This window comes from Mandrillus leucophaeus, unplaced genomic scaffold (genome assembly GCF_000951045.1).
Source record: "Mandrillus leucophaeus isolate KB7577 unplaced genomic scaffold, Mleu.le_1.0 Scaffold927, whole genome shotgun sequence".
Lineage (NCBI taxonomy): Eukaryota > Metazoa > Chordata > Mammalia > Primates > Cercopithecidae > Mandrillus > Mandrillus leucophaeus.
In genome coordinates, this window is record NW_012110108.1 from 693,863 (window position 1) to 709,763 (window position 15,901).

Genomic DNA, 15,901 nt, shown 5'->3' on the forward strand with positions numbered 1-15,901 from the left:
AAAGTTTGTTCCCAAAGTTATTCACAAAGGACATTCATTAGCCTGTTCCAGATGAAGATCCCCCAGGGAACTTGTGTTTCTTTACTCAATTGATCCCCAGTGCATGCTCTCAATAGAGCATGTATAATCTGTGTCACTCTGGGTAAAGTTTAATCTGGGGTAGGACAGGGAGTTCATATTATGCCTTCTGAGATTATCAGCTTATTTCTCCTACAACAGAAAAATTCAAGAGTACTCTGCTTCTCAAAGTCTTTGTTTTAGTGTCCTAGTTATTGGCTATGCTTTAAAAAGAGGATGTCCAAAAACTCTGATTCAGCTCCTGTTTAATTAGTTGAAGAACAGAGATAAGCAAATCCCCACTGAGATGATAAAAAACAGAAGCAGCAGACTACTTCTTACCAAGAGAAGTTTGGAAATTTATGTACTTCTATGAAATGTAGTATAGAACTTGCTGGCAGAAAAGGTAAAAAAAAAAAAAAAAATGCAATAAATCTTATACTATTTTGTAATTATGTTGCCTTCTAATTTTAATTTACCACCAAGAACATTTAGGATTAAAATCTCGCAATAGTCATTTGGACAGTCAAGTCAGGAAGTATGTTAACTGTTTATAGCTTCATTTATTTTACTCCTCAGGAGTTGTAAAGCCTGAAACTGATGCAGATGTGAATATTCAACCACTCCCTGAAGACTCCAGGTTAGTAACCAGGAGGGAAGGGCATCTGCAGCTGATGCTCTCTGGCTACCATCCTCAGCACCACCAACCCATCTCCAAGCTAACCTCTCTGGACCCTCTTCTCTCAGTTGCATATTTAAAGTTTGTTCCCTAAGTTATTTACAATAACTTTTCTTGATCCCTGATTTCAACTGTTGACTGCAACCCAATAAGAGGTTATAAAATCAATTTAGTGGGCTGCAACCAGTATTTTAAAAATTAAATAGAAAATATCAGATTTTATCACATGGGCCAGGTACAGTGCCTCACATCTGTAATCTCAGCACTTTGGGAGGCCAAAGTGAGAGGATCATTTGAGCCCAGGAGTTCAAAACCAGCCTGTGCAACATAGCAAGACCCCATCTTCACAAAACATTAAAAAATAATAATAATTAGCTGGGGATGGTAGTGCATGCCTGTGGTCCCAGCTACTCAGGAAGCTGGGGTAGGAGGATCACTTGAGCCCAAGAGATCAAGGCTGAAGTGAGTCATGATCATGCTACTTGCTCCAGCCTGGGTGACAGAGTAAGACTATGTCTCAAAAAAAAAAAAAAGATTATACCATATGTAGTAAGAAATGCTGTATAAAACTTTTAAGTGATATCTATATGTGTTTATTAAAATATACATAATTTAGAATGAATTTTAATCAAAAATGCTTTAAAGCTGCTGCCTTATAAACATTTATAAAAACATAACTAGAAAGAAATCTTGAATAAATCAATAAGCGCACTCCCAGATAATGTGACTCTTTACCTGCATGAGCTCACAAATAAGTAGAAACTTATTTGAAATGCCCATGAAGTACTCAAATATGGAATCTCCCAGAAAATCCTGTATCATAGTTTTATACATTTTCCCCATAAAATTCACATGCCCAAATACACAAAATGTTTTACACATAATTTAATGGATTTACATACATAGTAAATCTAATCTAGGGATTAGTAGATCCCTGGTTTAAAAATTCTTGCTTTAAATATTCTTAAGATCCTAAAATTTCCTTGGAATGTAATAGAATCTCCCTACCCTTACAGGAAAGCAAAATTCTAGATCTAAAGATTCTGAATGTGTTTGAGGAAGTATTCTAATCTAATATTTACTGACCCCTAGAAAGTATGTAGAATGTTTCAAAGGACAGAATAGCATAACCCTAATACACAGATATTTGAATCTAACAGACAGACATAGGCTAAGAATTTGGAGGGTCCACTGGAAAGAAGTGGGAAGATGATACTTTTTTTGCATCAAGGGAACTAAGGAAACTGAACCCGAAGAAAAATGAGAAACTGCTATATTTATATGAAAAAAAGGTAGGGAAGAGTAAGAAAAACAACAATTCTGAGAAGAGTTAGGCACACCAAGGAAGTGAGGCAATGAATGGGGTCAATAAGAAATAAAGTTAATGTTGGGGAAAAGAAATAAATATTCTGGAAGGAGGTAGCAGTTGGAGGCATTATTTTATTAACTTATTTCACAACTCTTTGAACATCATCTATGAGGCAGACACTTGCCTCATGTGAGCACTAGGGAGAGTACAATGTGGGAAAATCAATGACAAGAACTTTCCTCCACAGGGCAAATGGGACTGGGAAGGATCCAACATCATTCAAATGGGCCACTGGTCTGGACCACGTCATCAGAGGAGTTCATCGTTCATTTCATTTTGTTCTTGTCAGACTTCATCTGTTCATTTCAGAGCACCTCTTCCTTTCTCACCTTTGGTTACTAGTCTCTTTTTCAACAATGAAAAATAAAACCGTGTTAACTGAGTTCATCCTTCTGGGTCTAACAGATATCCCTGAACTCCAGGCAGCAGTTTTCACCTTTCTTTTCCTTACGTATTTACTCAGCATCCTTGGAAATCTGATTATCCTCATCCTCACCTTACTGGACTCCCACCTTCAGTCTCCCATGTATTTCTTTCTCCGGAACTTCTCCTTCTTGGAAATTTCCTTCACAAACATCTTCATTCCCAGGGTCCTGATTAGCATCACAACAGGGGACAAGAGTATCAGCTTTGCTGGCTGCTTCACTCAGTATTTCTTTGCCATATTCCTTGGGGCCACAGAGTTTTACCTTCTGGCTGCCATGTCCTATGACCGCTATGTGGCCATCTGCAAACCTCTGCATTACACCACCATCATGAGCAGCAGAGTCTGCACCCAGCTGATTTTCTGCTCTTGGCTGGGTGGGCTAATGGCTATTATACCACCAATCACCCTGATGAGTCAGCAGGACTTTTGTGCATCCAACAGGCTGAATCATTATTTCTGTGACTATGAGCCTCTTCTGGAACTCTCATGTTCAGACACAAGCCTCATAGAGAAGGTTGTCGTTCTTGTGGCATCTGTGACCCTGGTGATCACTCTGGTGCTAGTGATTCTCTCCTATACATTCATTATCAAGACTATTCTGAAGCTCCCCTCTGCTCAGCAAAGGACAAAAGCCTTTTCCACTTGTTCTTCCCACATGATTGTCATCTCCCTCTCTTATGGAAGCTGCATGTTTATGTACATTAATCCCTCTGCAAAAGAAGGGGATGCATTCAACAAGGGAGTAGCCCTACTCATTACTTCAGTTGCTCCTTTGTTGAACCCCTTTATTTACACCCTAAGGAACCAACAGGTAAAACAAGCCTTCAAGGATATTGTCAAAAAGCTTGTGAATCTTTAACGAATTTAAGAATTATCTGTGGGACTAGGTATGAAAAAAAGAGAAAAGAAAAAAAGAATTTAAGAATTTAAGATTTCATTGATGAGTCGCTACTATGTACTAAGCTCTCTGATGGTTATTAAGTACTCAATAAAGAGTTAAACTTCAGTTCAGTGGGAAGGACTTGGAAATAAATTGCAACCTGTTAAGTGTTAATAGTGAAATGAATATGGTTTTATTCTATTTAGTTACTTAATTGAATAACTCAACCTAAGTTAGAGAGAAAATAAATGTTTTCGGAGGGGGTAAAGAAAGAAATTTTGGTAGAAGAAATATTGTGAAATAGGAGCACAAAATTTCAATCCAAGAAGACTGAGTAAATGTTACCACTATTAGTTTCAGTCAAAACAAAACAAAAAGCTATGGAGATGATAAATTTAGTTTTGAATTAAGTTAAATTCTCTTTTAAAATAAGTTAAATGCCCATCTGAATTTGGAACCAGATCTATGAATTTCACAATCCTTAACATGTACATGGTAGTTAATGATGTGGGAATAAATGAGGTCATATATAAAAGCATGTATAGAAAAGATTTAAATATTAAATGCTAAGGATTGTCCCAAAATTTAAAGAGCAGAAGCAGCAGAGGGGTTAATAAGAAAGGCAATTGACCTATCGAATTTATGGGAAGAGATGTCTCAAGAAACATCTCAAGATGTCAATGTGAAATGCTGCAGAGAGCGATTAATAGGAAGAATGAAAGTGTGAGAACTGACAATTGGATTTCACATTTTCAGCAAATGTGAAAGTTGGGTAGGAAGTTGGGTTGGGTAGGAAGAAATCAGATTGTTGTGGGTTACTAGTGAATGGGAGCTGACAAGTTAGAGGATGATAAAATGGAATTTTGAGAATAGAGAAATGAAAAGAAGAATGAGCCCCAAGTTATATTTCTCCATGGTGTTCTGTGCTTTTTCACTGGTAATATCATAATAATGCTTATAGATGTAAATCCGTATTCACCTCTAGTCTGTAAGGCACAGGAGTGCAGGGATAATAACTTCTTAATCACAATTTCATCCGCAACACCAAGCAATGGTAAGTGCTCAATACATAGTTCTTAAATGGATGAATGATGGATGGATGGATGGATGGACAGAAGGATGGATGGGTGGGTGGACAAATGAATGAGGGGTCCCAGAACAGATTTTTTTAATGAAGGTTTGTGATCATTTGAGGGCTTATATACTTTGAGAAAGGAACTATCAAGACATGCTACATATGGACTTAGACCTGCCTGGAAATTCCACTCTGTTTTACATATGGGGAACTGAAGCTTCAATAAGTGAAATTACTTCTGCAAGGTCACACAGCTAAGTGCCTGCACTACAATCAGAAGCCAAATCTGTCTGGTGCCAGAGCCCACCTGCTTAACTACTGAGCCATACAGCCATTCTAACTAGTTTTGCCATTTCCTCTCCCCAACACTTCTAAGTATTTTAAGTGACCTTGATTTTTTACCTATCTCATTTTTCCAAGCTCTCAACAAGCTTTGTTAGAAGCCTTTGGGACATGATTCTCTTTAGGAAGTTGCAAGTATACACAAGCTCATATTATTCCACCCTATGGCTCTTGACTTCTCTCAAAATCCTTCTCCTTTCCACATCCATATCTCCCGTGAAGAATGTGGATCTCCTATTTATTTTCTCACTTTCAGAAGGAACATAAAGATCCCAAAGAGCATGGGAATTAACAAAACAGTATTTTGCTTCCATCTTCCCCCCAACACACACAATAAGATTTCAATGAAGATTAAGTAATGAACCAGGAGACTCATATAAGCTGCTAACTGGACTCACTTCCTCCCTATTTATCTTCTTTCTGAGCCACAGGGGAATGGCCTTGGCTTCTAGACTTGAGGGCAGAAATGGTGGTCTACTACATATAACAGTGTCTACTACATAATAGGTACTCGATAAATGTTCAATTAGTAAAAGAACAAATGTACAAATGAAAAATGTCTTTATTACTTAAGGCTCGAGCAATTATCATAAGCTTTTCTACAAGCTACTTGTTTTTTAAAGGCTCTAATTTGACTAGGCACAGTGGCTCATGCCTGTAATCCCAGTATTTTGGAACGTCAATGCAGGTGGATTGCTTGAGTTTAGGTGTTCGAAACCAGCCTGGGCAACATGACGAAAACCTGTCTATACACAAAAATAAAAAAAGTAGCTGGGTGTGATGGCATGCACCTGTAGTCCCAGCTACTTGGGAGGCTGAAGTGGGAGGATCACTTGAGCCAAGGAGGTTGAGGCTGCAATGCACCAGGATCTCACCACTGCACTCCAGCCTGGGTGACAGACTGAGACCCTGTCTCTCTCTCTCTCTCTGTCTCTCTCTCTCTCTGTCACACACATACACACACACACACACACACACACACGGGGTCAAAATCTTTGAAGACTTTTGAGCACATTTTATTTTGTTGATCTTTTGTATATTTTTAGTCTCAATCTCATTTATTTTTGCTCAGATCTTTATAATTTCTTTCCTTCTACTAATTTCGGCTTTTGTTTGTTCTTGCTTCTCTAGTTCCTTAAGATGCATCATTAGGTTATTTGAAATCTTTCTGGTTTTTTGATGTAGGCATTTATCTCTATAAGCTTGCCTCTTAATACTGCTTTTGCTGTGTCCCATGTTTTGGTATGTTGTATTTCTATTTTTATTTGTTTCAAGGAATTTTTTATTCTTAATTTCTTTCTTCACCCATTGGTTGTTCAGGAACACATTGTTTAATTTCCATGTATTTGCATAGTTTCAAATGTTCTTGTTATGCATTTCTAGTTTTATTCCATTGTGGTCAGGTAAAATACTTGATTTGATTTTAATTTTTAAAATATTTTTGAGACTTTTGTGTGTCCTGACATATGGTCAGTCCTGGAATATATTCTTAGTGCTGATAAAAAGAATGTGTTTTCTGCAGCTGTTAAGTAAAATGTTCTGCAAATATCTTTTAGGTCCATTTGGTCAATGATGCAGTTTAAATTCAATGTTTCTTTGTTGATTTTCTTTCTAGAGAATCTGTCCAGTGCTGAGAGTGGGGTGTTGAAGTCTCCAGGTATTATTGTATAAAAGCTTATCTCTCCCTTTAGACCTAATAACATTTCCTTTAAATACCTGGGTACCCTGGTGTTGGGTGCATATATATTTATATTGCTATATTCTCTTGCTAAATTGATCCCTTTATTATTTATGTAATGTCCTTCTTTGGTTTTTGTTTTGCTTTGTTTTGTTTTTTATGGCTTTTGACTTGAAGTCTGTTTTGCCTGATATAAGCATAGCTACTTCTGTTTACTTTTGATTTCCATTCATATGGAATATCTTTTTCCATCCCTTTACTTTCAGTCTAAAAATGCCTTTACAGGTGAGGTGAGTTTCTTATAGGCAACGTATAGTTGAGCCATGTTTCTTTAACCATAAAGTCAGTAAACATCTTTTTTGTTTTTTTTTTGAGACGGAATCTCACTCTGTCACCCGGACTGGAGTGCAGTGGTACGATCTCCGCTCACAGCAACCTCCACCTCCCAGGTTCAAGTGATTCTCATGCCTCAGCCTCCTGAGTAGCTGAAATTACAGGCATGTGCCACCAGGCCCAGCTAATCTTTGTATTTTTAGTAGAAATGGTGTTTCGCCATGTTGACTAGGCTGGTCTCAAACTCCTGGCCTCAAGTGATCCAACCACGTCGGCCTCCCAAAGTATTGGGATTACAGACATGAGCCACTGTGCCTAACTAGTCAATATCCTTTAAATGGGCATTTAACTTGTTTACATTTAAGATTATTGTTGATAAGTGATGACTTACTCCTATTATTTTATTTGTTGTTTTCTGGTTGTTTTGTATATCCCTTGTTCCTTACTTCCTATCTTATTGTCTATTTTTGTGATTGGTAGTAATAAGATTTGATTCCTTTGTTTTTCCTTTTTCTATTGGCTCTACCAGTGAGTTTATAGTTTTGCATATTTTCATCATGGTGGTTATCATGTTTTCTCTTCCAGATGTACGAGTCCCTTGAACATTTCTTGTAAGTCCAGTATGGTGACTATTAATTCCCTTCATTTTTGCTTGTCTGTCACATATTTTATTTCTCCTTCGTTCTTGAAGGATGGATTTGCTGGGCATAATATTGTTGGCTAGCAGGGGTTTTTTTTCTTTCAGTATTTTGAATACGTCATTCCATTCTCTCCTGGCCTGTAAGGCTTCTGCTGAGAAATCCACTGTTAGTGTAATGGGGATTCCCTTACATATGACTTAATGCCTTTCCCTGGCTTTTTTTTAGAGTTTTTTCTTTGTCTTTGGCTTCTGACAATTTGACAAAAATGTGTCTTGGAGAGGACATGTTTGGGTTGAATCTATTTGGGGTTTTTTTGAGATTCCTGTATTTGGATGTCCAGCCCTCTCTCAAGAATTGGAAAATTTTGACCTATTATTTTATTAAATATGCTTGCTATACATTTCCCTCATTTTCTCCTTCTAAAATACCCAGAATACAAATATTTGTTTGCTTAATGGTGTCCTGTAAATCCTATAGGCTTTGTTCACTTTTCTCTTTTGTTTTTCAGTCTGCCTGTGCTATTTCAAAAGACCTGTTTTCAACTTTAGAAATTATTTATTCTGCTTGGTCTAGTCTCATTAAAAAGTGAAAATCTTTATTGTCTAGGACCTTTTGCCACATTACTAAATTCAGTGGTGGATGTCTAATAGATATCTCAAACTCAAGCATTCTAACTCGGTGTCTAATCTACACCACCTCCCCATCTCACCTGACAATCTCTCCTTTCCTCCAGCCCCTGGCAAATTTGCTTTACCCACAGCCTTTCCCATCTCAATCCCATGGTTTTAGTCTTAAACAATCCTACTACTTTTGGTTTCTCTGAAGATCTCACCTGACTGGAAACAAGTGCCTATAAATGCATCACTCTGAGCAGTTATAGATGAAGTTAGCTTCAAGCTGGGCAAAAATGTCTGTGCGAACACTAATGGGAAGGGACACTTGAGAATCAAATGACAAATCGATTTGAGAACAAGAAGACACAGAAGAATCGAGGCTAGCCCACTGTGCAGAAGGTACAAAGTTTTGAGAGGCATAAGACATATCTGTCTGTACATTAGTTGAAGAAACGCTATTCTTTGGGCATGTGCTCCCTATTTCTTGCAAAGGATTAGAGAGACTTTTACCCAGGTTCACTTGAACAACCATATTAATTGGCTCAACAACAACAGGATTTACAATTTTTTGAAAGAGGTAGGCTCTTCTTAAGAGAGCAAGTCTCTGAATCTAAGGCATGGATCAGGGTTCCTATTGACAAGGTAGTAGGTGCACAGACTCTGTGGCAGAAGCCTCATCAATACCTCACACCACAGGCTCAGCAGGGAGTCAGCTGCAGGCTAAATGACAAGCATAAGAGAAAACTGCATCACAGGTAACCAAAACCACTTTGGGATATGGTAAACGCAACTTCTGAGGCTATCTCAGAGGTGTTGTAAGAGTCTGCTTTCTGGCATTAGAGCTTCAAGATTATTCAAAAAAAAAGCTACTAGTTTTATTTCTGAAGCTTCTGGTTCTTGAGTGTCTGTCTAGGAGCTGGCTGGTTGCTTAGTGATTCAACGGTCTTATTGGACAATCTCTAGCTTTATAGACAGTTCTACATTTTCCTTTTCTAACTAGGTAGATATCTGTGTTCTGCAGGGATCATGGCCAGTTTAGTAAATGTGAGACTGTAATACCATTCCACTGGCATAGGGACAGACACATGTGCACTCGAAAATCTTGCCACAGTCCTGCAAGCGTCTTTTCAAGTCTCATTACTACATTTATGTTCTCAGCACGCATTTTCATAAAGTGCTGCTTTATGAGAGAAAATTGAGAAAATGGTTTGTGAGAGCCCGCAGGGCATCCTTCAACTGGACAGTAAAATTTCAGTACGGGTTTTCAAACCATTTCTTTTTCTTTTTTTTTTTTAACTTTTAAGTTCAGAGATACAAGTGCAAGTCTGCAACATAGGTAAACTTGTGTCCTGGGAGTTTGTTGTACAAATTATTTCATCACCCGGGTATTAAGCCTGATACCCATTAGTTATTGTTTCTGATCCTCTCCCTCTCCCTCCTCCCCCTCCACCCTCCAGTAGGCCCCAGTGTATGTTGATCCTTTCTATGTGTCCAGGTGTTCGCCTCATTTAGCTTTTCCACCTGTAAGTGAGACCATGCAGTATTTGGTTTTCTGTTCCTGAGTAAATTTGCTAAATATAATGGCCTCCAGCTCCATCCATGTCCCTGCAAAAGACATGTTTTTTTCTTTTTTATGGCTGCATAGTATTCCATGGTGTATATGTACCACATTCTCTTTATCGAGCCTATCACTGATGGGCATTTAGGTTGATTCCATGTCTTTCTTATTGTGAATAGTGCTACAATGAGCATACGCATGCATGTGTTTTTATAAGAGAATGATTTATATTGCTTTGGATATATACCCAGTAATGGGATTGCTGGGTTGAACAGCATTTCTGCTTTTAGGTCTTCCAGAATCACCCAACCATTTATCATTGTTGGGTGTACTATTCCATCCTGCAGGCAGTGGCTGTTGACCAGGCGCGTGCTGAGCATGGGGCTGCTGGGCAGGATCTTGCACAGCCAAGCACTGTGTGCAGGTTGTTGGCCCACACTGCCTGGGACAGCTTGATCACCAACTGCTGGATCAGTTCCCAGGATGATGGCATCAGGCTGCAGGCTGCTGTCCCTCAGTTGGGGTCCCAGAGGCCCCCACAGTCCTGAGGCAGCCTCGACTTCACTTAAGGCTGCCAGGGTGGCCAGGGGGCCAGCCGCCAGCACTGCTGTCAAGGTTCCCATACAGCCACAGAGCCTGATCATCTACACTGCTGTCTGATCCGAACTATAATTATCTGTGGGTGGATTAGTGAAAGAAATCAACAATATCTGCTATGCTATGTTCCTTTAATTTAGAAAAAGGCAAATATGAAAAACATGATAACCTCAATTCTGAGTGGGGTAAAGGCAAGAGTATAAAAATTTCTTTTACATTTATCTGATTTATTTTATTTTATTTAACACACAAGGAGACAACATTTCTCTATTTTAAATATCTCAATAAAGAATCTTTACTTGGTGACCATTTTTATCAAATGTGTGGCATTTGATGAAATCATATATACTTCCTCCAAAATATTATGATATAGCCTCCTTTGTGACAAAGAAAACTCCACAGAACATAATATTCTTGGAAAATACTGTCTCTAGTTTGACATGCCATAGATACTAGGCATGTTAGGCCTGTGCCATAATTCAAGTATTCTCTGGGTGGAGCTGAACAATGAGGCAGCTATCTAATCCTAATAGCCATAATACTTTATTTCATGGTAAGTTCCCACACCATTGTAATGTTTGTCCTTTCCCAAAAATATAGAAAATCATAAAAATATCACTAGTAACAATTCAGACTGTCATAACACTTAGTTCTTCCTGCAAAATCAGAAAATCATCAAAATTTGAATAAAATTTCTAAGAACTTTAAAATAGGAAGAGTATCAACAACAGTTAAAATTCATGGAAATTCAGTGTCTACACCAGCAATTCCTTGTTTTGTTTTCTTTTCTAAAACTGTCAATAATAATTGCAAATAAATATCCAAAAAGAAGAGATTATATAGATTATAACTGGCTTATTAATGATTTAAATATTTATTGACTTGAACTGTGGGTGAACAATTCTTTGCATGAGAAAATGCAGGGAAATTCTAGAACTTTCACAGCTTTGCATAAAGTTATTTCTTCTTCATAGGAGCTTCCTGCATCTTTTTGGACCTTTTGGATGTGGAGTCTCTGATATAGATCTAATTACTCGCAGAATATATGCATGCTCACAATGTAGCATCATCATAAATTTGATGGACCAAAACTGTGCCCACCTTGGTCATCCAACTCTAGACTGCCTAGTACCTGGTTCATACTGTGCACATTTAGTACCATAATGTCTCTGACTGGTCTGATCCTACATATGAAAAGGGTCTCATTATTATATAACAGAAGCTTGTACGTCAAATGGTGATTCAGCACAAACTGTTACCCCTCCCCACTCATGACCATATCACTCACTCTTTATCCCACACATACTCTCCTTCTCAACGCCTTTGGCTTTGGCAATTTCTCACAAAGTAATGCGCTCCTGCAGTTCTTGCCTGACTCAATTAACTTCCCTTTATCAATAGCTGTCATTTTTGTTAGTGTTAGCATCTCCCTTTCTTTGATAAATATTTCACCCTGCTCCAGTCTTGGATTTCTGATAGAACTGTCAATCCACTCATCTCTCCTCATTTGATGTCATTGATAAACATACAATCTGGCTCATTCAATTATGATACCACATTACCCTAGCTAAGAAATTGAGTCAGAGTTAAGCATATGAACCAAGATGGGCCTTATGACCTTTTCGATTTAGACTTGAAAGAAAAGAGAGATGGTGCCATGCTTTCTGGATCATAGATTTTAAGGACTACATATTGGAGACTGTCTACTGTCTTCCAAATGAAAAAATCTGTCTCAATAGAATAATGCCAACCTTAAAAGAAGAAAATGGGGACAGAGTAACTATGTTTGAGTCCCTGTATTCTAGATCTAGTAACACCTGAAACCGGTTACTGCTGGACTTATAAGTTATGTGATATAAATTTTTGTCTTCACTTAAGATAGTTTGGCTTGGGTCACTGTCATGTGAAATCAAAAGATTCCTGAGTATTCCTCCCCTGATTTTATTTCTGTGATTTTAAACTAAGTTCTACTCTTCACCATAATACACAATTAGTACCCAACAAAAATGAAACTTAGGACACTCCAACTCTATTACTGGCCAAAGTTCTAGATTCTCCCATGTTATTCTATATTTTTTCCTTACTTCTACTCCATTTCTGCATTTGACTGGATCCTGACATAGTGCCCAATGCTCCAAAATGCTTTATTTTTTCTGGGACACATCCATGATATAAGATTGTCGGTATCACAATCTCAATTCAGGAAACAGTCTTTCATATCTTGATAAGCCACACACTTTGTCATTCAAGAAAAAGAGGTATGAATCTCTACCATTTTATGATTGCAGAATAATGGTTTCTCTGTGTTATCAGGGATTTAGAATTTAAAAATTGAAGGATTGGCTAACCTACTCCAGGAGGACTACAGTAGAAGAACACAGATGTACCTCTCATAATGTGACTAGAGTTGAGAATACTTGTATTCCATATAAATATGAGTACTCACCTTAAGTCTTCTTCAACAAACAGACATACACATATATCTATTAAAAACTTGGTACACAATCGGACTTTTTCTGTGGATGAAAATCAATCTCATTCCCCACCACTTTAATGCTTGTTTAAAACAAAGAACATTAAAGCAGGACTGTAGAATTAAGCATGAGCCTTTCCTTACCAAGACTCATCCGGCTACTGTCATTTCTGTGTCCAATCTTCTAATAGCAGAAATCAAAGCCAAGCCTATTGCATGGCACCTGCTACTCCCATATGCAATCAACCACCTGCTAATTAGTTAATTGTAAAGGGCCCTTTCTATTATAGTGGGGCAGCAATTGTCTTCACTGAAACAGCCCTTCCTTTCGGTTATGGATTTCTTCTGCCAGCTCAGCATTATCATTCATGGGCAAACTGAATAACTTATTTACTATCATTTTATCTCACAACATTTCTTATAAACAGGAAAAATATTATCATAATTAAATGTACACATATTTATTATATACCACCTTCTACCTTGATGACCCACAGTTTACCAACCCAGAATCTATAACTAACTGCAAATTCCCAAAAGACAGAAGATAATTGGCTCCATTTGGCTCATGCCTACACTTACTTCATTCTCCTCTGGCCAAGTTCATTCTCTTCTAGTTTTCTCAACATGTGGTGTGGGCTGGAAGAGAAAATAAACAATGATCTATCTTATGTACTATAAAGTTATATCTTTGTCTTCCTCCTCAATCAAGAATTACCCACGAACACATGTTCCCACAAAGCTGTAGACTAGATTGAATTAATCCCTTCTGTAAATTATACTGTTCTTTTGTTACTCCCTCTTTGTTGCCTTTTCTCTAAACTCCTATTATCCTGGTGTATATGTTATTGCTCTCCAGTAATCTCCCAGGACCATGTTTCTCTTTCCTAACAAATTCTGTATGCTATAATTCTCTATCACATTGACATTCCCAAAAATCCATACTTGGCACACTCATCTATTAGGACTCTCTGTCTGAAGCCAAACTGGGATCAGAGGAGAGAGATTGTTCACAACTTAATCACAGATATCATCTAGGATCAACCTCAAATACAAACATTCCTCTCACCAAACATAAGCTGAGAATTAATCCTGTACATAGGGCTCTAGGGCAAAGCCAAACACTGATCCTTCCAAGACCATGTCCCTCTACTCCTTCCAATCTGAAATTCCTTTTGTTAGGGAGAGTCATTTAGTAGCTATTAGGAGTCACTTGACAATTATCATTTCCATGTAAACATTTAGAGATTGCAAGTGTGTAAACTTGGAAAAGTTTGAGCAGGAGTGTCAGGAACAAGTGGAAGAGCAGTTCTCAAGTCTAGAAGAAATAGACTTACACACACAAAAAAGTGAGAAAAAAACAGTAGCAAAATATAAATATAAAGTGAGAAAAAAACAGTAGCAAAATATAAATATAAATAGACCTCCTACCTCTCATCAGAGGACAGTTATCAGGGTACATGAGACTGAAAGAGAAAAGGAGTTTCTGGGAGGAAATACTAAACCCTACTCCATCTCTCACATTTCTTGACCAATATATGAGACCATCACAGCAACAGAAGGTAAATGCCCTAACTATCTCCCTCTTTAGGAGTCATATGGTGTTATGAACATTAAGAAAACAAGTTATATTGTCTAGCTTTATACATAAATATAATAATGGTATTTTATTTAACATTATGCCCAGGATACACTAGACTGCTCAAAAAAACATATCATTGCAAAATGGCAGTACTAAGTCCTTACCTAAAAATAATATCTTTGAATGTAAATGAACTAACATCTCCAATTAAAAGACATAGAGGTCTGAATTAAATATATGCTGCCTACAACAAACTCAATTCATCCCTAAGGACACATATAGACTGAAAGTGAAGAGATGGAAAAAGATATTCCATTCAAATGGAAACCAGAGCAGCACTAGCTATACTTATATCCGATAAAATATGCTCTAAGCCAAAAACTGTAAAAAGAGACAAAGGAGGTCATTATACAATAATAAAGGGATCAATTCAGCAAAATAATATAACATAGATGCAAAAATCTTTAACAAAATACTAGCTAACTGAATCCAACAGCATATCAAAAAGATAATCCAGCATGATCAAGTGGACTTCACACCAGGGATGCAGGGAAGGTTTAACATACGCAAATCAGTAAGTGTGATATGCCACATAAACAGAATTAAAAACAAAAATCACATGATCATTTAAATAGATGCAGGAAAAACATTCCACAAAATCCAGCATCACTTTATTATTAAAACTCTCAGCAAAACTGGCATACAAGGAAGATACCTCAATGTAACAAAAGCCATCTATGACAAACCCACAGCCAACATAATAGTGAATGGGGAAAAGTTGAAAGCATTCCCTCTGAGAACGGGAACAAGACAAGGATGCCCACTCTCACCATTCCTCTTCAACATAGTACTGTAAGTTCTAGCCAGAGAAATCAGACAAGAGAAAGAAATAAATGGCATCAAAATTGGTAAAGAGGAAGTCAAATTGTCATTGTTTGCTGACGATATGATTGTTTACCTCAGAATCCCTAAAGACTCCTCCAGAAAGCCCCTAGAACTAATAAAAGAATTCAGCAAAGTTTCTGGATACAAGATTAATGTATGCAAATCAGTAGCTCTTCTATACACCACAGGGACCAAGCAGAGAATCAAATCAAAAATCTGTTAAGAGCTGTATTGTGACAAGGATGTGCCTAGCTTTTACAGGATATATTTAGAGATGAAACTGAGGAGGTTGGGAGTGTTAGGATACTATGCCGTGGTCTATTAACTATCTTAACAACTTTCTGCCATCAGAGTCCCTTGGATGCCCCTCTGACCTTGCCAACTATTGTGGTAATTCCAGCCCCCTGGCTTCCTGTGCTTAAGTAGAGTCACCTGGCATTTACTACTTCAGCCCTCATCATCTCAATGAACATCAGCAAGCCCAGCTCCATGACTATCCCTCTTACCATCATCCCTGGTGAATAAGAGCCACCAGTGAACTTACTAGTCATGCTGGTGCACCTCTCAGAAACACATTCCCTTATGCCTTGGTGAATGGTGTGTTCTGTAGGCCCTCCTACGAAGTAAATCATCTAGTGGGCCTTATGGTCTAATAGCATATATCCATCTTATCATGCCAATCTCCATTAACCTCTTTATTTATTCCTTTAC

At 37.8% G+C, this 15,901-nt stretch overlaps 1 protein-coding gene and 1 pseudogene across 1 annotated transcript; one reads left to right on the forward strand and one right to left on the reverse strand.

Annotated features, from left to right (window-relative positions):
* The first annotated feature begins 2,461 nt into the window (after nucleotides 1-2,461).
* LOC105532004 (olfactory receptor 2AP1) lies at nucleotides 2,462-3,391 on the forward strand. The gene has a single exon (XM_011970063.1). It carries the CDS (start codon nucleotides 2,462-2,464, stop codon nucleotides 3,389-3,391), a length of 930 nt encoding a protein of 309 aa, XP_011825453.1.
* A 4,881-nt stretch (nucleotides 3,392-8,272) lies between these two features.
* LOC105532028 lies at nucleotides 8,273-10,146 on the reverse strand (annotated as a pseudogene).
* Nucleotides 10,147-15,901: the final 5,755 nt, after the last annotated feature.